The following is a 27975-nucleotide window of genomic DNA, read 5'->3' as shown; positions in this document are numbered from 1 at the left end:
CTGCACCAACAACACCAACTGCTGCACCAACAACACCAACTGCTGCACCAACAAAACCAACTGCTGCACCAACAACACCAACTGCTGCACCAACAACACCAACTGCTGCACCAACAAAACCAACTGCTGCCCCAACAAAACCAACTGCTGCACCAACAAAACCAACTGCTGCACCAACAACACCAACTGCTGCACCAACAACACCAACTGCTGCACCAACAAAACCAACTGCTGCACCAACAAAACCAACTGCTGCACCAACAACACCAGTTGATACCCCAACAACTTCAACTCTGGCTCCTGCTGTTCAAACTCCAGCATTTCCACCATCACCGACAACACCAGCAGCTGCCACTACGGCAACAACAGTTGCCACCACCAATAATGCCTGCTGTGCCAGTTTTGGTATGACCCATCTGTTACTTGGGCTTCTGGTTTTTATCCTTTTTTAGACATGAAATGAATCATCGTCGAGCACATCACTGAAAATATTCTAGTGCCAAATATTAATCATTAATATTTTTTATTAGTGCTACCATCTTTGAGTTTATTTAGTTGGTCCCATGTAATTTCTTGGTCTTTTTCACTTAAAGCTCTTTCACATTAATTTATGGTCTCTTTTAATTGCTTAATTTAAAAATGTAAAATGTAAAAATATATTTATTCTCCTCTGGCTAATTCATCGTGTAATTTTTTATTAAAGTATTCCCATGTAATGTAATATGAAGGTCTCTGCTGTACTATATATAAGCTCTCTAATAAATATTTTCTGGTATGCGAAGCAACAAATGTTTGTGTTGTGTCCTTGATCAAATGCCTCATATACATGCAAAATACATCATTAAAGAGTTTAGCTGTGGGAAAAGAATGCTTTGAAAGTGCATTATTTGCCTAAAAGGCTGGGTTGCAAGATACAAATTTAAAAGGAATACCCAGTGTTGCACATCACTGAATGCATTTCATCTGATACATAATCATGTCGTGAAGATACAGAACACAAATTTATTGTTTCCCTGTATCATAAATAATCCTAACGCTGCACAGTGAGATGTGAGCACTACAGAAGGTGTAGAAGCGGCAGTGAAGCAAAAGCAATGATGTCATAGCCCAAAAGCACCTGTAGAATTATAAGAAATCTTAAATATTGGCTTGGTGACTGGTTGACCTACACTGTACAATATAATCATGATAATTATGAGGCTATTTCTTGCTGACTGAATGCAAATATCCTGTTGAAAATGAATGCAGTGTAACATTTCAAACACGTAGACTATAGATGGCGATGAACATCAACCTGTTTGCTGACATTTTTAAGAAGTCTGATCAGAAACTTCGAAAGTTAGAACTGGTATTGTGCATGTGGTGAAAGTAGTTTGTTGTAAAGTCACACATTTAAGCTACCTCTGAAACATGTAAAATAAATGTTTTCAAGGATAAAAAGTTAAAAAGTTGAAGTATTTATCTAAATTTAAGCACTGACTGTACATACTGTGCCAACTTTAGGGTTACATTATGCGGCAAAATATCCATCCAGCCTCCAAACGTGCACGCCATACTTGTGACAATGGCTAAAAACATTGTTAATATCCAAGCAACTTTGCACATGTGAAATTTTTGGATGGATAATCCAAGTTTAAAAACCTGTGAAATGTTGGACGTGTGAAATCTCTCAGTGGGGTCACATGGCACTGAAAGGATCGGATTATAGGCTAAATTACAATAAGACTGAGTTATTAAGTGCACGTAGACACCTTAATCTGACAAGAAATTGGGTCGAATCGAGTTACTCGCGATCGGATTAAGACCCCGAGATTGAACTCGGTTGAAAGTCAAAATAAACCTGCTTGCAGACGCTGAAGCTCGTGGTGAATCAGACTTTGCGTTCTGCGCATGCTCCAGATGTTTTCCCGGGGTCGTGACCCGGAAGTCAAAGGAGACGATATTCCTGTTGTTGTCGCCGTCAGAAAGAAACAAACAACGCGATGGAGAATGGTCCGTTGGGCATCGAGTTTGTGCAACAAGCAGCTCATCACAGACCAAATGTAGAGGGACGTAGCTTCATCTGGCTCTGCGTTCTCCATCTTTCTCCAATGCCTGAGTTTGTTGTTGTTGTTGGTGGTGAAGAGGTCAACAGGAAGTGGCTCTATTAGCAACAGTTGGAATGGGTACAGCGCCACCTATCATACCGGGGTATGACACGCTTTGTGCCTCTGATCCCATTCATTCACCGCCAGATATCCAAGGAGAATTACCCTCGCTCAACTCATTCTTATTGTAATTTAGCCAATAATCCGATCCTTTCAGAGCCATGTGACCCCACTGAGTGATCATGTTGGGTTAGTTCTCCACAAGGATGCAAAACCATCCACAAAATCCGCTGAAAGACAAATCCTACCTCCTCTGTCCTTTTCAAAATCATTCGTACTGCTTCCTAAAAGTTCAATATATTTTGAAAAACAATACAGCATGGAGTCTTTTTACAAAAGTTATTGTAAAATTTGCATAATCAAACTTACCTCGCTAAGAACAGATCAGTGTGTGGATGCAAAACAATTTCCTCCAGCTAAACTCAGACAAAACTGAAATCATTGTCTGTGGCCCACAGAAACAAAGAGAAAGTGTTATCAGTCACCTTGAGACTCTCTCTCTAAAACCTAACTATCAAGTTAGAAATCTCGGGGTAATATTGGACTCAGACCTGAACTTTAACAGCCACATTAAATCTGTAACATCAGCAGCTTTTTACCATCTAAAAAACATTGCCAGAATCAAAGGAATAGTGTCTAAAGCAGACTTAGAGAGACTGATCCATGCGTTTGTCTCCAGCAGGTTAGACTACTGTAACGGCCTGCTCACTGGGCTCTCTAAACGGGCTGTAAGACAGCTGCAGTACATCCAGAACGCTGCTGCTCGAGTCCTGACTAGAACCAGGAAATACGACCATATTAGTCCAGTGCTCAGGTCTCTGCACTGGCTTCCTGTCGCTCAGAGAATAGACTTTAAAACTGCTCTGCTTGTGTACAAGTCTCTTCACGGTCAAGCGCCAAAGTACATCTCTGACATGTTAGAGCCATATGAACCAACTCGGGCTCTGAGAACCTCAGGGAGGGGTCTCCTGCTGGTGCCCAGAGTCAGGACTAAACTAGGTGAGGCTGCGTTTCAGTTTTATGCTCCTAACATCTGGAACAGTCTTCCAGAAGATGTGAGACAGGCCTCAACTCTGACAATGTTTAAATCCAGGCTGAAAACAGTTCTGTTTAGCTGTGCATATGACACCTGAAAGTATTTTATCTGCACTCTTCACTTTTAAATTAATTAATTAATGATTATTTTTTATATTTTTATTTTTCCCTCTCTTCTTTGATTGCTTTTAACTTTGTTTTATTTTTTATCTTTTAAATGCCTTGTCTTTATGTAAAGCACATTGAGTTGCCTGTGGTATGAAATGCGCTATATAAATAAAGATGCCTTGCCTTGCCTTGCCTAAGTTAACATTAATAATGACAATTAGATTGGGTCAAATGCGTCCATTAATGAATCAAGCTTTCAATTACAGTCTCTAATATTGTTTTAGATGAATTGATTTCAAAAGATTATCATCTTTACTGAAGCGACACCCTTCCCTTGTTGAAAATATTGAATAATGACATGGAAATTCCTTCTTAATCTCTTAAAGCCACGACTGAGTCACCGGTTTGTTCTCATGTCACTGACTCATACTTTGCTTATACAGGTCGTTTTGTTGTGGGATTCTTAGATTTCAAATCGCTTCGTCATCTATTCTACTCATATGGCTAAAATGATAACAATTAAGTATCCGGATGACAGTTGTTATAGGAATAAAATGAACCTGTAAGTCAGGTTTAGGTGGTTTCTACTGGTTCTGTGAATGTGTATTTGAAAAAGAAGCAAACATATCGAAACACATCCACATAGAAGGCCTGCCGTCATCACAGACTCGTGGTCTTTGTTTTTCCAGGTTGATGCCTTAATATTCAACAAATACTACAGCAAACTGAACTATAAACTGTGCGTTTGTAGAAATCTATAAAGCCAAGCCACTAAGTCTGCTTTGATTTAGAGTATTATGTAAACTCGGACACAAAGCGATCAAAGTAAAACTTTATTCCACAAATCAGAACGAACATTACACCCAAACAAATGTTCTTTGGTTTAAAACTGCTGCTTCAAATTTTCCTGAAACAAAACACCAAATATCAAAACATAGTGGTGTTCCATCAGTGCTTTCAGAAGGTTGAACTTTATAAGCAACAAAAGTGTCGTTTATTCTGACAGTTTAGGTACGTTGTATGGCCACTGGTCTCCGCACTAAAGGTTAAAGCTCTTCTTTCTTCTTTAAGATTATCTGCCGCACCATTTCAGCCACTTTGGGTCGGACTTCCTTGACAGAAACGCTTGGTCCCCATGCGTCCACCACCTGGCCGTTTACGTCAATGAGGTACTTCCAGAAATTCCAGTCGGGCTCCTTTCCAGACACCTCTGTACAGAATGAAAGATGAATACATGAATGAAAAAACAAGCTTCCACAGTGTTTCTCATATGGGCAGAAACGCTTCTGTCCACACAGACATGCACTCACTTTTGCTTTTTAATTTTTAGATTCATGCAAAACAGCTGGTAGTGACACAGAAAAAGACAGAAGCAACTAAAACTTTCCTCCTTCCAGAGAGGAGAAAAGGCATCGTGGAGAGTTAGGATAAATAAGGAATATACACAACATGGATGAGCATTGATCTGGTTTCAAGTGGGCAGCTCTAAGACGGCGTGTTCACACCTGGCATTAAAATGTGTCCCCACAAGTGACCTTTTGCATTTTGCCTCCAGACGGTTTGTCGCCCCAAAGAAATCTGAACGCAGACATGTCAAAGAATATTTTAGCTATGAAAAAAGGAATGTGCTAATCTGATAAAAATAAACCTGGTAAGGACGACCATCTTTATTAAGCTCATCTTACCGAAAAGAGATAGGGATGAAACACAGGCAAACAGCCAGTGGTTCAGTTGGTGGGAAAAGCAGGTAAAAAGGAGGTGACGGCTGTTGTTTGTTTGCTCTGTGACCGTCAGTGATAAATATAATACCCTCACCCAGAGAATAAAGTCATTGCAGAGGTCAGACATGCTCATTTTCTTCTTAATGTGCATCGATTCAACCCTGTCAAAGGTTTTTTTTAGGCATCACGGGTTACTAATGTCTCCAGGGTCTGGAGGGGGCATCACCCATTAAAGACACAGAGCCAGAACTCCAGAAATGACTTTAAGTTCCATAATCAATAGTGAGATCAGTCTACGGTTACTACATAGCAGGGGGTGCTCTCTCTTTTTAAAATTAAAGGGATAGTGACCCTAAACACGGGCAACAGAGACAGCCATGACAAAAGCCGTGTGTTTTGAAGCTGGAATAAGGGCTCTGAAAATACTTTAAAAAATGCTGTTGCGAAAGCTGGGCGATTTACCGCTCTGTCAGGATTTGTTGGATCCTTAGAATTCAGCTTCTGAGTAATTTTTCAGACACACAAACAGCTGACTTACAAATGCATCTTGCCAGATATCCTCTATTTGCATCGTTAACCAACGCACCAGCCGCAAATAATCTAAAATTGCAGGCAAACATCTTTCTATGGTGCTCGTGACAAATGACGAGGTCCTCACAAGAAGGGTTAGAATTAGGTGGTACCATTTTGGTGGAGAAAGCTTCATGTTGCCATGGCTAATTTTTAGGGCTAGGCGAGTTAACTTGTTATTATCGCGTTAACGCATTAATTATTTAATGCACGATAAATATTTTATCGTGCATTAATGCATACATTTATTTTTTGGGGCTTTTGTGCCTTTAATGGATAGGAAAGTTCAGAGAGACAGGAAGCAGGGGGCAGAGAGAGGGGGAACAACACGCAGCACAGGGCCGTCCGATGCGGGACTGGAACCGGGGTCAGCTGCAGCGAGGACTATAGCCTCTGTACATGGGGCGCCTGCTCAACCCACTACGCCACGGACCACCCCTGTTTTATTATTTATTTTATTTTGTAAAAGTCTGTTGCTCACAGGCTTTTATTTAGTAAAAGTCTGTTGCTGTCTGCTGTGGAACAGGAAAAGGAAGTAATGGGCGGATCCACCAAACATGGAGAAGGGTACGGAACTTTTACTCGGCCATTTTCATGTTAAAGTTCTTCCAGACGGCGGAGTCGACAGAACCAAAGTCATCTGTAAACACTGCCAAGTTGAATTGTCTTCTCAGCGTAGTAGTTCCAGTCTAAAATATCACTTAAAGGCAAAACACACAACTGATAGCAGCAAGTCATTCAAGGAAACAGACAGTGGAGCGAGGCTTCTACATAAAAACTACAGAAAGATGCTGATGTTAAAAGTGTGTTTGCACAACTAATGTTATGGCACTTTCATTCATATGGCAGCACATTTAAAATAAAACTAAATGCTAAAAGCTGTACACTACTTTTGGATTCATTTTTGGATTCTGCGTACAAATGCGATTAATCATGATTAATCAGGGAAATCATGTGATTAATTAGATTAAACATTTTAATCGTTGCCCAGCCCTAATATTTTTCTATGGTCCGCAGCAGGGAAATACCCAGCATGTCCCGATAAAGCGTGAGTGCGAGAGGAATTCATCTAGTTTTATTTATTTTATTTTCTTTACCCGCTCATTTGATCTTCCTACCTTCAATCTTAAATCTTCTCCCTGTTTCAGTTCCTACTAATCTTTGAACAGCTCATAGTGTACCTGGCATTTAACCATGTGGAAACACATTGATGTGATTGTGATTTTCTCTCTTCAGCCGCATTGGCACCATGAACAGCAACAATTATGTTGTTGATCAGGAGAGATTTTAAGCTGCATAATTGTTAAAAGCTCAAATATTTGCAGGTTTTTCGTTCTAAAACATACAAACTCACTTATTTTGGTTGGTTGAGGGGTCAAATGACATTTGCTAGAATAACCAATTACTGATGAAAATAAATCAACTGATCACATAGAGTTTGATCCTTGGTCTCAGCTCTGTGCATCACAGCTCACTCACCAACGAGGTACTTATACACATTGTTGGCTCCTGTTCCCACGACAGAGATCTTGCTGAACAGAGGGAACGAGACGCCGTAGACTCTGCGCACGAAGCTGTCGATCTCCTTGTCGCTGCCAGGCTCCTGCTGCCCGAACTGGTTGCAGGGGAAGGCCAGAACGTTGAAGTGATACGGGCCAAAGTCCCGGTGGAGCTGCTGCAGATCTGTGTAGTGCTGCTCGGTGAAGCCGCATTCGCTGGCGACATTCACCACCAGGGACACCTGCAACCAGAAAATAAACTCTGTAATACAGCGAAATCACTCCTGAAAATGGCCGACTTATGAATTGTAAGTTATACTTTTATATATTCTGTCTTTCTTTGTTAACAGGGACAGCACAGAGCAGGTGTTAGTGTGGTTTAACACGTGTTACAGCTTCATGCTTCAGCTCTGAAAACTAAGCACATGCGTTCTTCATTAATCATCTCATGCTGGTATCTACTAAAGCAACTGGAAATGTGGTTTCAAAGATTCAAAGATTCAAAAGCTTTATTTATCCCGAGGGAAATTGCTGTGCAACAGTTAAGGTACAAGAGGGAAAGTACTAAAGCTAACATAAAATAACATAAGTAACTGAATACAATATGTGCAATGTGCAAATTAGCAGCCTCAATAAAGTTTGCCTGAGATGGTATCCAGGAGATGTGTGCATTTGTATAACATCCAGTTAAAATCCAGTTCTGACACAGCTACACATGGCTCCACAATAGTATGTAAATAGGCATAAGTTCTATATTTGAAAGGTGCTTAATGAGCACATATTAAGGGAGTTATAAGGTGATATCTGTATATAATTTAGCTTTTAGCATGTAAAGTTGTTTTTTCCTTAAATATAAAAATGTCATACATAATGTTATGCAACTTTAAAGTTCAAAGTAGGTTTTCTTTATTAAGTTATTAATTATCAAAGCTAAATTTCACATACACAAATGCAAATTTTTGAAAAGAAAACCAAAATTCTATGTTTTTTTTAATGATTTAAAGCAATACTTAATCACAATTAAACCTTCAACTAATCATAAAGCAAAAACAACAATATGGGCTTGTTCCCAATTTGGGATTATGGACGAACTGTTGTCCTAAATCTTTGTTTTATTTGTTTATTTTTTTACACGAGACTCCTTGGAATATATGTCAGTTTGTTCAATAGTTTTCTTTTTGAAAGAGTTTTGTGACATTCTCTTATTATTATTCTTATCCTTATGCTCCCCTTGGCTGGCTTTTTTTTTTTTTTTTTGACGTTATGTACACATTTATATGTCGTTATTCTGCTTTGTTGCAAATAAAGCTCTAAAAAAAAAATTTAAGTTCAAAGATTTATTTTTTTCCAGGTTGTTTAACTGTTTGATGTTTATGATCAGATAGATAGATAGATAGATAGATAGATAGATAGATAGATAGATAGATAGATAGATAGATAGATAGATACTTTATTGATCCCGAAGGAAATTCAAGCATCCATTAGCAGACATAATAAAGCAATAAAAATGTTTATACAATTATAAACACTTTAAAAACAATCTAGGAATTTAAAAAACAGTTTAAAAATATAAAGTGAGCAGTGAAATTGTAACATGAAGTCATAAGTTACAATAAATAAAGTGAGTTACTCGTGTTGACCTTCCTGCAGCGGCTCCAGATAATGTTCTGAATCAGTCTTTTGTGGGCAGATTGAGGCTAATCCGGCCTGGGGATAAATCATAATAAATCCTTTCCTCTCTGGGTGGAAGCTGCTGCGGGGGCTCCGCAGGCCTGATGCCACGTAGGCTGCCGGGGCTGCGGGACGGGACACCCCGCAGGTCCGCGGCTGATGCCGGCGTGTTAGTCACATCTGCAGACAGAATGTTAGGAGAAACTTTTCCATGCAACAGGCATCCATCCGTGCAAGCTGCATGCAGAAGAAGTGCGGCCGGAGCGGAAGAATGAGCGGTTCCGACTCACCGAACCCCGGTACTTCTCCAGGGACACCAGCTTCCCCCTGCTGTTCACCACTTTAAAGCTGTAAAAGTCTTTCTGTTTACTCTCGGTGAGGCTGAAGAAGGTCAGCAACACGGCCATGGCTGCAGGAAGCATCTTTCCAGATAAAGTGCCAACTCAACAGCAGAGAAACTTCAAACTGCGTCCAGCTGTCAAGGTGCAGAGCAGCAGAACTGAACACTTCCGGGACCCACCGACGCTTAGAGAATAAGAGCCAAAGAATGGGTCAGAAAAGAATATTCCAGTTTTTAAAGAACTTATTCTAAGTGCGAGAAGTAACAGGCGCGGCATCAAGAGTCACCCTTTAACCTAACTTGGATGTTTTTGGATGCAAACTCCGCACAGAAAGTGGGGATTTGAACCAGGAACCTTCTTGTTGTGAGGGGGCACAGCCAACCATCACACCACCGTGCAGCTGCTTGTGTCAGTAGAAGCACTAAATGTCAAATATATGACTTTTAAGGTATAATATATATAGGGCTGGGCAACGATTAAAATGTTTAATCTAATTAATCGCATGATTTCCCTGATTAATCACGATTAATCGCATTTGTACGCAGAATCCAAAAATGAATCCAAAAGTAGTGCATAGCTTTTAGCATTAAGCTTTATTTTAAATGTGCTGCCATATGAATGAAAGTGCCATAACATTTGTTGTGCAAACACACTTTTAACATCAGCATCTTTCTGTAGTTTTTATGTAGAAGCCTCGCTCCACTGTCTGTTTCCTTGAATGACTTGCTGCTATCAGTTGTGTGTTTTGCCTTTAAGTGATATTTTAGACTGGAACTACTACGCTGAGAAGACAATTCAACTTGGCAGTGTTTACAGATGACTTTGGTTCTGTCCACTCCGCCGTCTGGAAGAACTTTAAAATGAAAATGGCCGAGTAAAAGTTCCGTACCCTTCTCCATGTTTGGTGGATCCGCCGATTACTTTCTTTTCCTGTTCCACAGCAGACAGCAACAGACTTTTACAAAATAAAAGCCTGTGAGCAACAGACTTTTACAAAATAAAAGCCTGAGAGCAACAGACTTTTACAAAATAAAATAAATAATAAAACAGGGGTGGTCTGTGGCGTAGTGAGTTGAGCAGGCGCCCCATGTGCAGAGGCTACAGTCCTCGCTGCAGCTGGCCCCGGTTCCTGTCCCACATCAGACAGCCCTGTGCTGCGTGTTGTTCCCCCTCTCTCTGCCCCCTGCTTCCTGTCTCTCTGAACTTTCCTATCCATTAAAGGCAAAAAAGCCCCCCCAAAATAATTTTTTAAAAAATTTAAAAAATTTTTTAAAAGCGTTAATGCACGATAGAATAATTATCGGCGTTAAATAATCAACAGTTAACTCACCCAGCCCTAAATATATATTGTGGTGTTGACATAATATATTTTTTTCAGTGAGATTATTTCAAATTTATGATAAAGTTGCTACTAAACTTTGAAAATATCAAATAATAATGAAGACAGAAATGATGAGTCTCAACAAGTAAGGAACATGTTTGAGAAGAATACGGCTGTGTGTTTTCTGGTCTTAAACTTTTCTTTTAAAGGCGTATTTCATAGAGAGCGAAAACTTCTCAACCTTCGAATCTCCGCTCGTTAGGGCTGAGCGTGCGGGCGTGCAGGCTGTGGCCCACTTTTGCCTGGTGGAAAACAAATGAACACGAGCCAAAAATCCAGAACAAAACCTTCCCTCTCTGCTGGAAACAGGCTTGTTCCTCTCAGAAAGGACTATTCATAGTCTGAGTCTCATTTGTGAGGGAATTTGGGCTGCTACACATTCCTGCCAAAGGAATGATAAACAAACCTGAGATGATGCACGAAGGCTCTGATTACTTTGTGTCATTTACTGCTGAATAATTACAGAGACAAATGGCTCTAAAGGGTCCTTTAAATATCCCCTCTATTGTTTGAAGAAGACTATAAAGATGAAATACATGTTTATGGGGGAACATTTTCATCAGTCATAACTCAAAGAGAGAGCAAAACATTATATTTGCCCAAGACATAAGCAGAAGAAAAGTGGTGAACAATAAAAATATGATTTGTTTAAGCTCACTGTTGTATTGAGTATTTAAACAAAACACAACTGAAAGAACTACATTGTATGGCCAGAGTTTATTCCTTAAAAACACATACAAGTAGTAATATACCATTAATTCTTGCTTAAACAGACTAAATACAGAACATCTGGATAACAGAACATCTCGACTTTCTTTTCAAAGTGTTATGATGATTTCTTAATTTTTTTAAACATGTTTATTGCACATTTTGTTAATTTACCAACGGTGAACAACATGGGTACATACAAGAAGAAAAAACAACAATAATAATAGCAATAATTATTATTAAAATAAAATTAATAAATAAATAACTGGAAGAAGAAAAAAAAATGGGATGTTTTTAACCACAAAACAAAATATCATTGCTTGTGTAAGCATCATGGTGGTAGAGAGAAAAATAAATGAAAAATATGTGAATAAATAAATGCGTATATCTATAGCTACACACACATATATGTAAAGGTCTAAATGTGTATACTAAATGAAGATAGAATGAAAAGATGGATAAATCTTCATTCCAGCCATCTACCATTACATAAAACCCTTCCAGATTTTCCAAAACTTGTCAAGCTTATTTCTCGTGGTGTAGCTTATCGTTATGATGGATTTTTAATTTGTTTCCTCAAGACGAGCCTTCACTTGAAGTGAGCTAGATTTCACCAACATACAGAGCTTTAAAATCTTTCCAAACATAATATTTATTTAACATTTGTAGCGGAAAGCAGGACTTGCTGTTTCCCATTTTAACCAGTTTCTAAACCTCAGGAAACAGAGAGCTGCATGAGGCTGCAGAAAAGATTTTACTCAGAAATGATTCAGAGGAACAACACTTAGAGCTGCTGGGGGGGTGGAGTGGAAAATGGCCATCTTTTAAGGAACCCGAGCAGGAACAAAGTGGTGACTCCGATTATCCACTGTTTTGCAATCTGCTGACCCTGTAGATTGATGGAACTGATGGAACTTTCTGCTCAAAGTGTATGGAGTTATACTTCCTGTTTCTCCATCAGTTTGGTCTCAGCCCCATTGTGAGGGAGATGTTTTACCGTACAGTGCTGGTGAAAACCATTGAGACTCTGTGATTACTTTAGCCAATACATACATGATTAAAGTAAAGTGACACTAGAGAAGTTTTTGAACCTTCAAACTATGTGATTCTGGCTCGTTTTAAAGCACAATGACTCAAAGTTTATGACTTTGATTTCCAACCCTGCACCAAAATATTTTTACTTTTTTCTTCAACTCTAGGCTACAAACCTACTTATTTAGGATTGATTTTAATAGCCAGTAGGATGATGGCACTTTTGTCTTATTTTATCTTATTCAATTTTGTTGTATTTTATTGCTTTCACTGTTCTTTTATTGTTTTTATTTGTTTTTACTTATTCTTCTCTTTATTTATTACCTGCTGTAAAGCACTTTGGTACACCGTAATGATTTTCTGTAAAGGGTATAAATAAAGTACATTTACATTTACATTTACAGTTGCTTGACAGTTTTTGTAGACTCTTGATGGCCTTTTTATGTCATTTTTTGGTGAAAAATCCATGTATGTGGCTGTAGTGTGTTTTTATGACAGTGGTGTAACAGGGAGAGTGAAAGAGCAATATATTAAAAGAAAAACATACAAGAATATCTCAAAATCAGAAGATGTTGCTCATGTTGACAAATGAGGGACAACTGTACAACTGTACCATGCTTACTACAATCAGATAAAAAATCTAAATATCAAAACAGTTGTTTCTTCTGCATCCCAGGAAGGCTTATTGGAGCTGTTATCTTGTACTATCATACTTTTCAGTAGTAATTAGAATATAATTACACATATTATTGAAAAAAAGAAATAGAAAGAGTTAAATGATTAAAAGATTTGGAGTGTTTTTATTATTTTCAATTTTTTTTATGAATGTTCTTTTTATGTACTTTTATAATCGATTGTTTTTCTATGTGATCTGGACTACGAGAAGCAGAAAACTTGTTCCAAGGTGACAAAACTCACCATATTGCAAAGACACAAGCTTTTTTTTTGCAAAGGAAGACCAAATTTAAAGCGGGAAATATGAAAACTTTTACTGTGAGGGAACATAAAACTAAACTTAATTAGAGGGAACAAAACAGTTATTGCAAGAAAATTGAAGCTTTTCTGTGAGGGAAGACAAACCTTGCTTTTAGAATGCAAGATTTGCTCTGAGAGAAATTAAAAATTACTGTAAGGGAACACTGATGCAATCATAAAGCTTCCTTTGAAGGCACTACTTTGAGGATGCTTTGAGGGAACAAATAAATTTTGCAGAGACGGCAAACTAAAGGGGGCACAGAACTTTTATTGAGGGCGCAAAGCATATATTAGGAAAAACAATATTTACCACAATAAAATTAATTTGAAAAGGAACATTTGAGTATTACTTTTAGACAGTAGAGGACTTATTTCGAGGGAACAAAATATATACTGCAAGGAAAAACTTAAACTTGTTTTGATGGAAGCCCAACCATAGCTGTAGGGAACCAAAACCCAATGGAGCATCATTCTTTGAGGCAAAACAAAACTTGAGGTCACAAAAAAACTATCGAGGAATAAATAATTACTGTAAGGGAACACTTACATTTTACTGTTATGCAAGAAATAAATGGATTTTAGTGATCAATATATATTTATAATAATTTGAAGAAAAAATGTATTAAGAGGAAGCTTTGAAGGGAATAAAATTTGACTTTTTAGAGAGGACATAACAGTTACTTTGAGGGAACAAATAGGTTTTACTGTGATGGCATACTAAACGTTCTTAGCGAGAACCAAGCATTGCCTTCAAGGGGATTCAAAAGTTGTGTTTAGGGAACCAAAGAAACTATGAGGGAAACTAAATTCATTGTGAGAAAACAAAACAAAATGATAAGAGGAAACACTAAAAATATTAGTGTGAGGAACTGGAACAAATCTAATCTAAATCTAATCTAAATCTTAAAGTATCGATTTTACGAGTGGTCCGTAAACGAAGCACAATCACACGCCCCTCTTCGTCACCATCACTGGCACTCCCCACTGAAAAAGAATATTTTTTAATTAATCTCATTTTAATTCTTGCTAAGTATTACATCCACAAATGTAAATTTGCCAAAGTGATACCCAATTTTTGTGCTTTCGTGATAGAACTCCAGATGTATTTCAAGTCAATTTCCTCCTCTAATAACAAGAAAGCTATCAAAACTATAAATCTAGTCTCCCACTTTGACATCTTTAACTCAGTGTAATCCTCATTGTTCATGTCCCCTGGTATATATTCTCTCTCTCTTTCTCTTTCTCTCTCTCTCTCTCCTCTCTCTCTTAATTTATTATTTAAACTAATTATTTATGTATTTATTTTGGTATGCTTATTTGTTCTTCATTTATTATTAATGATACTTGTCATGTTTTTGCACTGTTTTTGTATCTTGTAAAGCAAAATAAAGTTGTATTTAAAAAAAAAAAAAAAAAAAAAAAAAACAACCATCACTGCCACTCCCACAATGCAGCGGGGCAATGTATTAACATGGCGTCAATGGTCGCTGTTTTGACCAGGGCCGTGGGATTTGAAAAATATTATGTGGAACAGAACCATGGAGACAGCTGAACAATAATCCCAAACCAACTTCAGAGCTCAAAGTAAGTCATATCTTCCGCTTGTGTGGTGTAAAAGTCGAAGTCGTCACCGTCTGATTTTAATGAGTTGATGCTGTGTGGCAACTGGGTGCCTGTGTTATTTATTTCCTGTTAGCTAGCTCGATAGTTAGCTTACTGGGACGGCTAATGGCACGCTCGGCTACGCAAAGAAGTCGGGTTAAATGTTTCCCCTTGTACGTGTGTAACACATTTTTAATAAAACCGTGAGCGTTTCTTTTGCTCATGGACACCAGTGTGCGTGGTGACCCCCGAAGCCCGCCCCCCCAACTAATCTTTTATGTTTTGGAAGTTTAGCTAACGGTTAAGTCCCAGGTGTTGTGTCTAAGTCTGTTTCCTTTCTGAAACACAGTCCTAACCACAACTTAGTCGCGTCTGTCTCCGGTAAACAGCCGTTAACTGCCACCCAAAGTTAATTATAAACACTGAGCATTAAGACAGAAGTACGTGAGCCTGCTTTCTGGTCCTCTGCGTGAGAGGTGTGTGTTTGGTCCACTTTCGTTTCTGGTTAAATGGAACTGCCGTCATTTTAAAAGGTTTACTGGAAACCGTTTCCTAACAATCTTAAAGCTGCACCAAACGATTACGTTCAAATTACGTTGCTTTTATGTTTATTTATTTGTTTATTTATTAGGAGCCCCATTAGCTGGAGCAAGCTGCCGCTTATTCTTCCTGGGGACCTCATCGAAATACATTACAAATAAAGTACTGTACAAAAAATAATTTCATGGCATTGAGTACATTATATATAATGCATTAATCAAAATTCTCAATTCCATTACAAATTACATGAAATCCAGAACATAAAAACACAGTTTGCTTCCATCTAATCCAGTCATGATAGTTCCATACATACTAAATCTGTCCCCAAGGCCCGCAGGAACTTTTTTAAGGTCTTTTTAAACAAAGATTTACCATCAATTTGTGAAATGGGTTTTGGAAGCTGATTCCATTCCTGCATGCCCCTATAAATAAATCACTGTTCTTTTTAAAGCTTTTGACCTCACTTTAGGTCATGTAAAATACTTTCCCACTGCATGTCTAGTGTCATACATGTGCTTGCTGTTACTAAATTCCAGATGTTTGTATAACACGAGTGGACTCTGTGTTACTGAAACATGTCTAATAAAAATTTAGTAAAGAACACAACAGTCTGTGTGTCAACAATGTGTTGATGCTACTTTATAAAATATACCGGTGTTGTTTGTTATGTCTGACTAACAGCCCAGAAACACCTGTGAGACATTTTCATGTGTAATAGGATCTGAGCTGTTATCATTTATCGCTGTATTACAGGCGAGGTCAGTGTACGGCCTCTGGTGTGCTAGTATGATGAGACCAAAACAATAAGGATAAAAAGAGGCGTCATCTTAGAGCTTTTATGCATCAGTTAAATAATAAATGTGGTTATTTGAATGGCTGATTACTAAAGAAAACCCACTGCAGGCTGAATATATACTTGTTTCCCTGTTTTTATGTCATTTAGTGTGTGTGTTTTTTATGTAAATATGAAGATTTTGATCATATTCAGGTTACGGTGATTACATGTAACATGCAAAAGCTGGTTATTTATTTCCTTTTACAGATAAAAATCCAGGTTTCTGATCATATTTGCACAGTTTTGTTTAATAATTCATCATTCACCTTTCTGACAGTTCAGAAACCCGTATAAAGTGTTTATACGTCACAGTATCCTGTTTTTTTTACTCAAGGTAGCATACGGATAACCAAGTTTCTGGGATAAGACCACAAGTATTTGAGCAACTCAAAACAAAGATCCTCTTAAATCTCAAATCCAATCATAACCACGATGCTTGTGCACTTGGAAACACAGTTTACTGTCGAGCGTGCGTTTGTCCACATGTCAGTAAGGGTGGATTTCTTTTCCATTATTTAGTGACCCCACAACAAATTGCTCCACAGAGTAATCGAGAAAGACAGTCGGTTGTTACGGTACTGCTCCCGTATCCCTCTTGTCCTAACGTAACCTCTCTTTGCTTATAGTTTATTTTAGGATAAATGTATTTATATTCTTGCCCTTTACAACAGTCCTGTGCAAAAGTCTTACATCATCCCTCATTTCCTTTATGTTTCCTTCCGAGCTGCCAGACTTTCTTCTAATCTTTTAGAGTGTTCTTGGGCAACAGTTCTCCAGGCTTTCTGAGGGTATTTCTAAAGTTTTTCTTTGGACATTTGGCTGATTTTTCACTCATTTTCAGGCCAGTTCTTGTACCTGATAATTAAAAAATAAATAAATCAGTCATAACAGGTCTTATGGAGGGATGAATCCTCCCCATAGGAAAAAAAAAAAGATCCAGCAAAGACCTGACACAGGAGCTGAGAGATGCATCTGGACCTTCAGCTGATCCATCTGCTGTTGGCCCAAGCCTCATCAGAAATGGGCTCCATGGAAGGGTGGCTGTCAAGAAGCCGAAGAATCCAAAGAAGAGCTTTGGGATGTCCTTCAAGAAGCCTGGAGAACTATTCCTGAAGACTCCTTAACCCTTTGTGCGGTCTTAACATTGTGTTTACTCCCCTGACCCGCCCAACCAAAGCCCCGAAATAAAGCAACTTAATTGAATTTTAAATCCAAAATGTATTTTGTATGATGAAACCACCTGTTATTGATCTATTCAACTCAATTCAATACATTTTTTTATTGTCATGTATTTTTTGTTGCACAATACAAAAAGACAATCACCAGTTTTCAGGATTACTGTCCAACTGTCAGTTGGACCAACAGTTTTCTTGTTTTCTCAATTTTCTTTTACATAATAAAGGTTTATTATTGCTATTATATAAATGTGAAGTGATTACTTCTGAATTAATTATATTGAAAGGGGAAATAAACAGTGAACTTTTTTCTGGTGTTTAAATGTTTTTATAATTCACGGGTCAGAAATGACCCATAAGACAATCTTTGTACCCTAGTGGTGTACAGCCCACATGGAAACATAAACAAAAATAAAGTATGACTTTTTCTAATGATGGGCTCCCTTTGGGAAAAGTTATACAATTTCAGGTTGGAAAAAGATAGTTTAAGGTATTTTCTCTACAGCTAAACATGGTAGTGGCTCACTTTGGACCCGCAAGACAACAGGAGGGTTAAAGAAAGGACAGAAAGCTCGTCTGAGAGGGTTCAGGCTGATATTCACTTTAAAGCTGCTCAGAACTGAACTAACTCTGCTTCTGCCTCAGATTCTGGGTTTATGTTTGCATGTGTTTCAATAAGTTACTGCTCTCACTTCCATGTGCAAACGTATAAAGAGCTGAAGGGTGGCTCAAGACGTTTGAACAGTATTTAATGCATATTTCAGACATTCTGTGGTGTTTATATGTGAACGTTTGGTTGTTTCTGTAGGATAAACTTTCTAGGTTCCATCCAGCTTTTTAGTTTGTTGCCTTCAGACGACACAGAAAGATGTTTTTTTCTTCCTAGTCGGACTGATTGCTATAATTTTCTCTCATTACACAGATTTTTAGGTGTCCTGCCTCCCTGGCCGTATTCTTTGTGGTGTTGACTCCGCCAGGGAAAGAGCAGCAGGACAGGAGGGATGGATGATTCAGTCAGTCCCGTGAAGTCGCTCAAGCAGCCTCAGTCCAGAGGAGCCAGGGCTTTGTCCACCCAGAAGTCGAATAAAGAGACCTCTGTGCAGCGAGAGAGGACCAAGTCTGCACCACGCAGCAAAGAAAACCTCACCGCTGCGAAGGAGGACTATTACACAGGCGGCCAGGTGAGTGGTGGTCCAGGCAAGACTTTTACGGATAACCCCCTGGACAAGAAGAGGGGACGGCCCTCCAGACTGACCAGACTCACCGGAAGAACAAGTTCTGGGGAGAGAGGCAAAGGAAGAGCGGCGAGCTCTCAACAGCAGCTGGCGGCGCAGGCTTCTGCTGACAGCAGCTCCTCAGCCAACAGAGAGATCAGCTCTCCTGTTGCACCTGGCACACCTGAGCGGGGCCACGCCGGGCCGGCCAAGGGCTCCACTGGAGCTCCAGCGAAGGAAAAGGAAAAGTCACACGGTGGGTGTCTCCCCTGAGATGGTTAACCTTGTAGCTTTTTATTTATTTACATTATTTATTAGGGACCGAGCAGTGAAACTGCAAGGACCCTATTGTATCTGTAAGGTTTATTCTTCCGTCTTTGCAAAAGGTGCTCGAAAACTCATGAAATTTAGCAAGCTCCACGTGCCAGTCGACGACATGAAAGAATCTAAACTTTATGTTTTTGGGAGTCGCTCATTGACTCTGTAGCGCCCCCTATAATGCTTAAAAATAGTCCCCGCATTGGAGTTAGTTTCGCGTGGGATGACGAAATTCGGTACACTCATTCATCACGCCCAGACGCACAAAAAAGTCTCATACCGCCATGGTCCCACGTCCACAGGAAGGCGGCCATTTTGGATGGAAGGTGCGTTTTTGTGCTATTTTTGCCCGATTCCACGCCTTGCATATGATCGAATCGTCCTACAGATTTAATGCTACAAGCTTCAAACTTGGCCAGGTTACTCTTAAGACATGGGGGTAAAAAAATCATTGGGCAACTTTTTCAAAACTTAAAGGGCGTGGCCGTGGCGACGCCTCAAAGTTCGATGACTCGCCATCACTCGCCACAAAAAATTAAGTCGCATATAACTCCCACATATATTATCCAATCTGTCCCAAACTTCATACGGTGAATGCTGGAACCAGCCTGAACGCGTACATATTATCATAGTGCCATTCATCTGTAGCGCCACCTGCTGGGGGTTGGAAACGTCTTTATTTTCCTCACACCTTGCATTTTAACAAACTCCTCCTACAGATTTAAATGTAACAGCTCCAAACTTGGCCAGGTTACTCTTACGCTAGGGGGGCAAAGAATCATGGAGAAACTTTTTCAAACCTCAAAGGGCGTGGCCGTGGCAAGGCGATGAAAATTGTGTGATGGCGTTTGTGATTTGAAAGCCTTATCATCATCATCATCGCAAAGTCATGAATCTTGGCACACACGTCCACCCTGTCTACCTCGTACGTAAGTAAAGGGTATCGTGTTTTGGCGGAGCAAAATGGCTCAGTGGCGCCCCCTAGAAATTTTCAAAAACCTCTCCGCATTGGAGTTATTATTTGCTCGTACATACGCAGAGGGTATTATGCGTGTGAGCAGAGCTGCGCGACTACGGTGTCCAGCGCATGCCCCAACGTACGCACATCCCAGCGTACGCACATCCCAGCGTACGCACATCCCAGCGTACGCACATCCCAGCGTACGCACATCCCAGCGTACGCCACCCCAACGTGCGCCATCCCAACGTACGCACATCCCAACGTACGCCATCCCAGCGTACGCCATCCCAGCGTACGCCATCCCAACGTACGCCATCCCAACGTGCGCACATCCCAACGTATGCACATCCCAGCGTACGCACATCCCAGCGTACGCACATCCCAGCGTACGCACATCCCAGCGTACGCACATCTCAGCGTACGCACATCCCAGCGTACGCCATCCCAGCGTACTCACATCCCAGCGTACGCCATCCCAGCGTACTCTCATCCCAACGTGCGCACATCCCAGCGTACGCACATCCCAGCGTACGCACATCCCAACGTACGCACATCCCAACGTACTCACATCCCAACGTACGCACAGCTCGGTCTCGCATACAGCTGCTTGAAGCTTTCTAGTTTACATTATATTTTTATTTACATTACATTATTTGATTTTTTTTTTTTTTTTTTTAAAGGTCTCCAAATTGTATTATTACAAAATTAAATCAGGAAAGCCCACAGTTGCAAATATGCAACATTGCCTAAAATGATCAAAAATAGCCCAATTCCAAAAATATTGGTTTATTCCCTCCCAAAAAGATGCAAGAAGAGCCTAAATGATTTTTTTCAATGATTATTCATATGCTTGGGTGCTACAAGGTTAAAGCTTCTGAACCAAATGTCGTCTCTGGTTAACGGTTTTATCTCTTTAGTGGGGAAAGCTGCGGCTCTGATGCACGAAGAGGCCGAAGAGGCCGCCGAGGTGAGGCCCACCGCGGAGGAAGGGCTCCTCACGGAGCAGCAGCTGGGCCTCCGACAGGCGGAGGAGCGCCTTTACAGAGACTACATCCACAGACTGCTGAAAGTAAGGAAACATTCCTGAACGCTTTGTTGTGGCCATTTGCTGCTTTTTTTTTTCTCTTTAAAAACTAAAAATTGGGAAAGTTATTTATTTGTTTATTTGACTTCACAGTCTGTCAGATTCCTCTGAACAGACGGTCTTGTGTCAGATTAACCCACCGCTGCCGTGCATATTCGCCCGTTAATGTGACCACAGCAGCTCACACGCCCCTGCTGTGTAATATACACATAAGTGTGACCAGGTTGATTGATGCTGGAAACCGTTAGAAAGGCAACAGGAAGGAACCGAGCACTGTGCCTAATTGGTTTTTAGATTTAGGAAATTTTTATTTACTTTTTGTATGAATCAGCAGCAAAGTTGAATAAAAGATGCATGTTTCATTGAAGTACCGATCTTTCTTGTGTTTATTATCATTTGCCACATAATTAAAGCAACTTTACGCTAAATTTAAGAAAAAAATAATAATTATCCGATTAGTTGACTAACGGTTTCAATAGTCGGTGACTCGTCGACTATTAAAATAGTCACTAGTTGCAGCACGAGTTCTGTGTTTTCACTAATTGTAACGTCTGACTTTTCAATAAAGTTTGCTTTAAAAAAAATAAAATAAATTGACACTTTATCGGGAAACAAAATGTCGATTAAATTGCTCTGCCCTAATATTCATGATGGCCTTATTACCAGCACAGGCTGTGTTTGAAACTGCATACTCATCGATCAGACAGTATGCAGAGCGTTTACCCACAATGCATTTCACTCCTGCCCGAGCCGAAATCAGCCGGCCTGAAGCTGATTTCTCTTAAGCTCTAAACTCTGTAAACTTTAGCAACATTTGAAACATTTTCAGGTGAGAAAGTAGTCGTTTAGATCCCCAACGTGTTGAAAACCTGACAAAATACTGGCTATTTACCATTTTATTCCCACGAATTCGGCGCTACTAAAGCTAGCCGCAGTGAGCAACGCACTTCCGGTTATTTTCACAAAATAAAATACCCGTTGCCTTTTATCATAGGGAAAGCCATTACGATACAATTGGTGCTTTTGTTTTGAAAACAGGAAGTGAACCTACCCTCGTTGTAGCTAGCTTGAAACTGCCGTTTTGACAGGAAATGACGATCGGCGACGTCTCGTTACGTTGCATCTTGGGTAGTTTGAGTATGAGTAGTAACCTCATGATGCATACCCAACATTTCAGAGAATCTAGTATGTATCCGGTAACTTCTCGCTTACTCAAACTCGCATACTAACTCAAAAAGTCAGTATGAGTAGTAGGAGAAGTATGCGGTTTGGAACACAGGCTGAGACAAGTTTGAAATTGAGTCGCGGTCCAGTTTGTTCCTTGTTGTGGAAGCTGCTCCTGTGAGACACAAACAGAGATTTTACGACACAAGTCGAGGACCCATTTCAACACGTTTTTAAACTCTTGCAACATAGAATATGCAAATTCACAGTTTCTGGGTTTTTTTTGCTAAGATGTGTCTCAGAGGGGAACACGCCATATTTCTGCTTGCCAGTACAAATAACTATTTTCTGGAAGAGCTGCTTTTGTCAGCACAAATTGAAATTCCAGTGAGAAGATGAACTCATTTCTGGATGCTAAACTCGTAAATATGGCCTTTTGGTGTCACTCTTTGACTGAGTTTTCTCTGTTTGTCCTCTGGAATCACTCCCGGTGTGTGTTTCCTGTACAGGGGGGCTTTGTTTGGTGGGGTTAAAAGCTGTGTGAGAACACAAACTGATCGCCTTTGCCTCTCTTTGTTTTCACAGCAGTCCCCCGAGTACCCAAACTATCAATACTTATGCAAGCTCTGTTCTGTGCACATTGAGAACATCCAAGGGGCGCACAAACACATCAAGGAGAAGCGACACAAGAAGAACATAATGGTACGTGAGTTTCAGCTCTCTGCAGGTTTTTTTTTTTTGGGGTGCCGGCCCTCATTAGAATAGTAAAGAAGTGTCTCGTTCTGGCTGTGGCGCGTCAGGAAAAGCAGGAAGAGAACGAGCTGCGTGCTCTGCCGCCGCCCGCCGCCGCCCAGATGAGGGCCGTGGACGCCGTCATCCTGGAAACTGCCCGGCAGCAGGGCATCTCGGAGGAGGACTCCGAGGTCCGGAGGGCAGTGGTCACCAGGATGGAGGAGATCATAAAGAGGCACCTCTCAGGTTGGATGCTCTGCTGTCTGTACGCCGATTGCTGCTATTAGCGTTAAGATTCTTAATGATCTTCACAGTCGGTTCTAAAGTTGAGCTATTTTCAGGATGATTTTTGATGTAGACTCCAGTTTAAGTGTAAATATTTTATATTTTCCAATATCTGACCTTGTTTATTCCCCAGCTTGTTCCCTCCGTCTCTACGGTTCCTGTCTTACCCGTTTTGCCTTCAAGACGAGTGACATCAACATCGATGTCACTTACCCTTCCACTGTAAGCCGCCGCTCCCGTTCCACTAAATAAAACTACATTTTTTTCAGCTCATATTCGATGATCTTAATCTGTTATGTTTTCTGCTCAGATGACACAACCTGAAGTCCTGATTAAAGTGCTTGAAATCCTTAAAAACAGCCGTAAGTTTTGCTGAGTGTATTTATTTTAACATAAGTTCCTTAAACCTGCAGGGTACGAGTCTTTTTAAATCTTCCTTTGCTTTGCTTTTCTCTCCTGCAGCTGAATTTTCTGAGGTCGAGTCAGATTTTCATGCCAAAGTTCCTGCTGTGTTCTGTCGGGATATTAGCAAGTAAGTGTAAAAGAAGCTTTTTTTTGTGAATATAAACATACAGTACTGTGCAAAAGTCTTTAGCCGCCCCAAGAAGTCCTAAACAGAAGTATTCCAGGTTTTCTGACCTCGGCCGTGACGAGGTGGTGGAGGGGTGTCACGGCCGAGATGCCCTTGATCAAGGCACCGTACCCCCCATGCTCTGTGAATGGCATCAGTCTGAGGCTGTGTTTGAAACCGCATACTTCTACTACTACTCCTACTGACTTTTTGAGTTAGTATGCGAGTTTGAGTAAGTGAGAAGTTCCCGGATGCATACTAGATTCTCTGAAATGTTGGGTATGCATCATGAGGTTACTACTCATACTCAAACTACCCAAGACGCAACGTAACGTGACGTCGCCGATCGTCATTTCCTGTCAAAACGGCAGTTTCAAGCTAGCTACAACGAGGGTAGGTTCACTTCCTGTTTTCAAAACAAAAGCACCAATTGTATGGTAATGGCTTTCCCTATGATAAAAGGCAACAGGTATTTTATTTTGTGAAAATAACCGGAAGTGCGTTGCTCACTGCGGCTAGCTTTAGTAGCGCCGAATTCGTGGGAACAAAATTGTAAACAGCCGGTATTTTGTCAGGTTTTCAACACGTTGGGGATCTAAACGACTACTTTCTCGCCTGAAAATGTTTCAAATGTTGCTAAAGTTTACAGAGTTTAGAGCTTAAGAGAAGTCAGCTTCAGGCCGGCTGATTTCAGCTCGGGCAGGAGCGAGATGCATTGTGGGTAAACGCTCTGCATACTTTCTGATCGATGAGTATGCAGTATGGAAGTATGCGGTTTCGAACACAGCATGAGTGTGTCCACAAGGGCCAACCTGGATGGATGAAAAGCAGAGGACAAATTTCATGTGTATGCATGACAATAAATCTGATCTTCTGAAGGTCTTTCAAAGTTTTTCTTTGGACATTGGCTGCTTTTTCACTCATTTCCAGTCCAGTTCTTGCACCATTTTCTCCATATAACAGACAATTTGTTACGATGAGTGGTGATGCGTGGCGTGGAAACAGGACACGGGTGCAGATATCCAAAATAAAACTTTAAAAAAACCTAAAAACTATGAAAAAAACAAAAGAAGAAACCTGACTCGATAGACTTGAGTAACGGTGATCTGGCGCTGGTGCGTTGGAAACCTGGAAACTAAATATTGAGGGAGTGATTGGTGAGTGAGTGCAGCTGTGGGGGAAAAACACAGGTGATGTGAGTGAAGGTGATGGCAGGGCAACAGAAACTGTGAGAAACATGGCAAAAACTCAAAGGCATGACACAACTTAGCAAAGAAGCCATTTTAAACTGGATCTTTGGGCACTTTGTTCCCAGCAGCCTGTCACAGAGACACATCATTTGTTCCCATTTCTTTAGCTGCATCTGTGAAAAACAGCTTCATAGTTTCAACTTTTTTGTACATTTACATTAAAACTGTTTTCAGTTACCAAAAGAGTCAAATTAATATAAGAAATTCAGTTAAAAAAAATCCTGATCCCAAAATAATGAACGTTATCACGTCTAAAAGTAGGAAAAAAACAGATAATAATAAGAATTATATGCTATACAACATAAAAAAAAATTAAATAAGATTCAATTTAAAGCTTAAAATAGGAATATAAGATATGTAATGACTAATTATGGAACGATCAATATAAATGAAATGATTAAACTGTTTTATGCCACCAGAAATGAATAATCTAGAAGCTCTTTGTAGGTTTTAGACTGGAATTAAGATTTTTTCCCATTTCTTTAGCTGCATGTGTGAAAAACAGCAAAGATAACACAGTGTGACAGACAGAAAACAGGATTTCTGCAGCAACAAGGTGATTCCCAAAGAGCTGTGAGCTGAAAACTTGGCATATCTCAGCATGGTGTGCAGAGTGTCCTTAAAACATTTGAGGAAACTGGACAAGTGGAGGACAGAAGAAGAAGTGTCAGGCCTAAAGAGCTATCTCCAGCAGATGAACAGGATCTGAAAGTGATGTCCTTAAGAAAGAGGAAAACATCCAGCAAAGACCTGACACAGGAGCTGAGAGATGCATCTGGACCTTCAGCTGATCCATCTGCTGTTGGCCCAAGCCTCATCAGAAATGGGCTCCATGGAAGGGTGGCTGTCAGGAAGCCGTTCTTAAGGAAGGGAAACAGGGAGAAAAGGCTGAGCTGTGCCAAAGGACACAAGAAGTGGGCTGAAAATCAGTGGCAGCAGGTCTGATGGAGGGATGAATCCTCCCCAGAGCCCGGAGCTCAACATTACTGAAGCAGTGTGGGATCATGTTGGCAGAGAACGGAACAAAAGGCAGCCCACATCCAAAGAAGAGCTTTGGGATGTCCTTCAAGAAGCCTGGAGAACTATTCCTGAAGACTCCTTAAAGAAAGGACAGAAAGCTCATCTGAGAGGGTTCAGGCTGCGTTGGAGGAGAAAGGAGCTCAGAGCAGAGGGATACAGGTCGTTTAGGCCATTGGCGTTTAGGCCGCAGTCGTTTAGCCCCCCCTGCAGTCGTTTAGGCCGACAGAGGAGTCGTTTAGGCCAGGCTACCTGAGCAGCTGAAATCTTTATTACTGTACATTCGTTATTATAAGATATAAGTCAGCTCTACTGGTCTGTCTGGGTAGCCTATATATCTATGGAAAATTATTTAATAACCAACTTTAGTGTGGAAACGTTTTTTTATTTAATAAATGGTGATTTATAAATTCATAAAATTGTGGAAATAATCATCCGCATTGCCACATTCATTGGACAATAATGCTGTATAATACAAATTCGGTTAGCTTAACAATGCTAAATCGCGATCATGCTAACGAGCAGAAACGGACATTTTAAAGAGTGCAAATACACACCAGGAGCAAGAAAACACTATCAGAAAGGTAAGTAACATGTACACATTCATTTCACATCAGTATGAACATAACTTACATCGTCAGTGACTGCCGCACCGGTGTAAACATGTCGAGTGGTGAACGTGAAGAAAGGAAGGAAGAGGAATTGCACAAACCGTCTTCAAAATAAAACACCCACTTCAAATAATAACGAATGTACAATAATAAAGATTTCAGCTGCTCAGGTAGCCTGGCCTGAACGACTCCTATGTTGGCCTAAACGACTGCGGCCTAAACGCCAATGGCCTAAACGACCTGCTCCCGAGCAGAGATTCACTTTAAAGCTGCTCAGAACTGAACAAACTCTGCTTATTATTCATGTCTGCTCAATAGTTTTACACAGTTGTCATTTTATCCTCTAATAAGCAGAACAGTAAACCTGCTGGTGTCAGTTTGTGTCTTCATCTTTGACTTCTGCGTCCTCTGTTTCTGCACAGCGGCCTGGTGTGTAAAGTGAGTGCAGGTAATGACATCGCTTGTCTCACCACCAATCACTTGGCAGCCTTGGCCAAACTGGAGCCCAGACTGGTTCCACTGGTGCTGGCCTTCCGCTACTGGGCACGGGTAAGGCTTTGATAAAAACACCTCAGCGATAAATGGCTCGTCCGCAGTTTTCCGAGTGTTTTTCTGAATGTTCTTGTTGGAATGAGCTGATAATGGTTCCCCCGTTTAGTGTGAGGATTTTATATTCTGGGAAGTTGGTTTTTTAAGTTTGAGCTCAACGGCCTGAAAGAACGTCTGTGCCCACAGTTGTGTCACATCGACTGCCAGGCTGAAGGTGGCATCCCGTCGTACTCCTTCGCCCTGATGGTTATCTTCTTCCTGCAGCAGAGGAAGGAGCCCATCCTCCCCGTCTATCTGGGCCGCTGGGTGAGTGACTCTATCAGGGACTCCTGCATCATTCTGTGTGTACTCTCCTCAGAAAAATAAGTTTTTCAGTCCTTTTATTTATTTATTTGTTTATTTTTTAACAGATTTTTATTGGTTTTCAACAGAAACACAAGATATACTTTTTGCCATCATGTCAGTAACAAAGATGGATAAAAAACAGTAAAATATTGCCATCCATCTATCCTAAGCAGGCAAATCTTCGAGTTAAAGGGATAGTTCGCCTCTTTTGACATGAAGCTGTATGACATCCCATATCAGCAATATCATTTATGAACATCTTCTTACCCCCTGCTGCGTCCTGTGAGCAGAGTTCCAGCCTCGTTTTGGTGTTGATGAAGGTAGTCCGGCTAGTTGGCTGGGGTTTTGCTTCTCAAAACAATATGCGTTCAAAAGAGTAAAACATTTGCATCACAAAATCGTTCTCCAGGAAAAAGTCAGACCTCACAATCGCTTGGCACTATTTTCTCTCCCTTCGTATCACTGCCTGCTGCCGCCTGCCGTCTGCACTTCGGTCTGCTGCACTTTTCACAAAATCTTCACTCAGAAGGACTT

At 40.4% G+C, this 27975-nt stretch overlaps 2 protein-coding genes across 3 annotated transcripts in view; one reads left to right on the top strand and one right to left on the bottom strand.

Moving 5' to 3' along the window:
* Window positions 1–4109: 4109 nt before the first annotated feature.
* On the bottom strand, window positions 4110–9232 carry gpx7 (glutathione peroxidase 7). The gene is made up of 3 exons (XM_075484481.1): window positions 9042–9232; window positions 7061–7322; window positions 4110–4500 (listed from the first exon to the last, which is right to left on the bottom strand). The coding sequence occupies exons 1-3, from the start codon at window positions 9171–9173 to the stop codon at window positions 4337–4339; spliced, it is 558 nt and encodes a 185-aa protein (XP_075340596.1). The 5' UTR covers window positions 9174–9232; the 3' UTR covers window positions 4110–4336.
* A 5414-nt stretch (window positions 9233–14646) lies between these two features.
* tut4 (terminal uridylyl transferase 4) overlaps window positions 14647–27975 on the top strand; it is a 39157-nt gene continuing 25828 nt past the window's right edge. For both annotated transcript variants that reach the window (XM_075486040.1, XM_075486039.1), the window contains exons 1-10: window positions 14647–14772; window positions 18263–18810; window positions 20751–20902; window positions 22667–22783; window positions 22882–23059; window positions 23232–23320; window positions 23409–23460; window positions 23561–23630; window positions 26970–27096; window positions 27283–27402. In XM_075486040.1, coding sequence (XP_075342155.1) covers window positions 18342–18810; window positions 20751–20902; window positions 22667–22783; window positions 22882–23059; window positions 23232–23320; window positions 23409–23460; window positions 23561–23630; window positions 26970–27096; window positions 27283–27402 — 1374 coding nt within the window. In that variant the 5' untranslated portion in view covers window positions 14647–14772; window positions 18263–18341. The remainder of the gene's footprint in view (window positions 14773–18262; window positions 18811–20750; window positions 20903–22666; window positions 22784–22881; window positions 23060–23231; window positions 23321–23408; window positions 23461–23560; window positions 23631–26969; window positions 27097–27282; window positions 27403–27975) is intronic.

Source organism: Odontesthes bonariensis, chromosome 15 (assembly GCF_027942865.1).
Source record: "Odontesthes bonariensis isolate fOdoBon6 chromosome 15, fOdoBon6.hap1, whole genome shotgun sequence".
NCBI classification, from domain to species: Eukaryota; Metazoa; Chordata; class Actinopteri; order Atheriniformes; family Atherinopsidae; genus Odontesthes; species Odontesthes bonariensis.
Note: the sequence above shows the minus strand (reverse complement) of the source record. Positions and strands in the feature narration are given on the sequence as shown.